The 2,551-nt window shown below is 45.9% G+C and overlaps 1 protein-coding gene across 1 annotated transcript; it reads left to right on the top strand.

Annotated features, from left to right (window-relative positions):
* Positions 1-283: 283 nt before the first annotated feature.
* Positions 284-1,228, top strand: LOC144230991 (olfactory receptor 2H2-like). Its single transcript, XM_077763366.1, has one exon. It carries the CDS (start codon positions 284-286, stop codon positions 1,226-1,228), a length of 945 nt encoding a protein of 314 aa, XP_077619492.1.
* Positions 1,229-2,551: the final 1,323 nt, after the last annotated feature.

Here is a 2,551-nt window from a genome sequence, read left to right as displayed (position 1 = left end):
TAAGCAAAGAGATGAGAATTGTATCTGGGATTCCATTGTTAGAACTTTGATAGTTTAATTCCTCAATATTTGGTAAACTGGAAAATGTTTTGGAAAAGGAATATCAAAGCTTAGAACATGTCACTGAACCTGTAATTTTTCCCTGCACCATAGGAGGCAGAATCTCATCCTTGAGTTGAAAGGAGGCAAAATGTCTCCCTGATTCTGTACTGGAACCATCATCATAGGCTTTTGAGCAACTACTTTTGAACCATTTCCCAAAGAGGTGACTGTTCCAGAAGCTATGATCACAGTTTGCAATGACAGCCACGGTGATTTCATCCTCGTGCGCTTCTCTGAGAAGCCATATTTGGAGAAGATCCTCTTCTGGGTCGTCCTGATCTTTTATTGTTTGACGATTGCAGGAAATATGCTCATAATTCTTGTTACCTCAAAGGATCCTAAACTCCACGTCCCCATGTATTTCTTTCTTTGCAACCTTTCCCTGCTAGACCTCTGCTTCACCAGCAGCTGTGTTCCACAGTTGTTAGTTAACTTCTGGGGTCCAGAGAAGACCATCAGCTACATTGGCTGTGCCGTTCAACTCTATGTCTTCTTGTGGCTTGGGGCCACCGAATGTGTCCTTCTTGTGGTCATGGCTATGGACCGCTATGTGGCAGTGTGTCACCCGCTGCAATATACTGCTATCATGCACCCCAAACTTTGTCTGCAGCTGGCCATCCTTGCGTGGGGGGCTGGCCTGGTTCAGTCTCTGGTCCAGTCCCATGCCACCCTCCAGTTACCCTTCTGCCCCCACCGCAGGGTGGGTGACATTGTGTGTGAAGTCCCAGCCCTGATTCAGGCCTCCAGTGCAGACGCCGCCTACAATGAAACCCAGGTGTCCGTAGCCAGTATCCTCTTCCTGGTGCTCCCCTTAGTCCTCACCCTTCCCTCGTATGGGGCTGCTGCTGAGGCTGTGCTGAGAATAAAGTCAGCTGCAGGGCGGAGGGAGGCCTTCAGCACCTGCGCTTCTCACCTTCTTGTGGTGTTCCTCTTCTGTGGCACAGCCACAGCTGTCTATCTCCAACCCAAGAACCGCTGTGCTCAGGAACAGGGCAAGTTTCTCACCCTCTTCTACACCATTGCAACCCCAGCACTTAATCCCCTCATCTACACTCTAAGGAACAGGGAGATCAAGGGGGCGCTAATAAGACTGGGGAGGAGGACTTGGGATTCCCAGAATAACTGAAGCAGTTGGTGAATGTTGGCCTCTTGCTTATCCTGAGGAGAGAGAATAACCTCAATGCAAAAGCTGAAGATTTACCTTCTCACCTGAAAATAGAGGAGAAATAGCTGCATTTTGTTCAAGCTGATATTTCAGGTCTACTCATCAACCGCTGATTAGGCCCTCACTTTCTGCAGGGTGCTGACTGAGGCATGGAATGGTATAGAAATGAGTAGATTAATAATCAGTGTCTTAAAAAATGCTCTGTACAGTTGAATCAGGGGAACAAAAGAAACACACACTTGCAAAATAAAAGACCAACAATCTGTTTTGTGCCTTGCCACTTCTTTTTCTTTGCTCTATTTTCATCCAAGTTGTACCAGAACTTTTATCCAAATGTCCAGTCCAGCAAGGGCCCTAACGTTTTGAGGCAGAGAAGTTTACGAAACTTTGATGTCCTTGCACTCTGAAAGGTGGGTCTTGGTTCTCAGTCACTGTTGCCTCTTCACCTCAGCAGGACCACTGCTGATGTGTCATGTGCCTGAAACTACCCAGTGCAAAGTATTGGCCAAGCAGAAGTCCACACCCACTGCTCTCTGGGTCCAGGTTCTTCGTTTGAGCCCTGACATGTCAAGACCCCAGTTACAAGAATAGACTTCTGTTTCTAGTTCATTTCGAGTCTCTGTTGTAATGAAGTGGCTTTCTTTTTATCAGATCCAATTATTCATTCATCTTGTAGATATGTATTCATTTCCTGTTATACATCATGTCCTAGATGCTGGAGGTATAATGGTAAATAAGACATAAAATTATCAACGTCACATACCATATAGTCAAATGGTGGATGCAGATACCAAATGAAATAGTCTTTCTTTATTATTTAATGGAAAGAGACTTGTTCTTTGGCTCATGTATCAGCCTGACTGAGATGCTGCATGCTTTTTCTTTCTTTTTTTTTTTTTTTAATGTTTTATTTATTTCTAGGAGAGAGAGAGACCGCGTGAGCAGGGGAGGGTCAGAAAGAGAGGGAGTCACAGACTGAAACAGGCTCCAGGCTCTGAGCTGGCAGTCAGCACAGAGCCCGACGTGGGGCTCGAACCCACGAACCGCGAGATCATGACCTAAGCGAAAGTCGGACGCTTAACCGACTAAGCCACCCAGGCGCCCCTCTTTTTTTAATAAAATATATAATTTATTGTCAAATTGGTTTCCATACAACACTCAGTCCTCATCCGAACAAGTGCCTTCGTCAATTCCCATCACCCACTTGCCCCTCTCCCCCACACCCCATCCACTTTCAGTTTATTATCATTATTTGAGAGTCTCTTAGGGTTTCCCTCTCTCCCT

Source organism: Crocuta crocuta, unplaced genomic scaffold (assembly GCF_008692635.1).
Source record: "Crocuta crocuta isolate KB4526 unplaced genomic scaffold, BGI_CrCroc_1.0 scaffold9768, whole genome shotgun sequence".
Taxonomy (NCBI): Eukaryota; Metazoa; Chordata; class Mammalia; order Carnivora; family Hyaenidae; genus Crocuta; species Crocuta crocuta.
The sequence above is the reverse complement of the archived record's forward strand: the minus strand, read 5'-3'. Positions and strand labels throughout refer to the sequence as shown.

Bases quoted from the DNA above. Each gene is read 5' to 3' on its own strand.
- LOC144230991 (XM_077763366.1), top strand. From the start codon at position 284: ATGATCACAGTTTGCAATGACAGCCACGGTGATTTCATCCTCGTGCGC.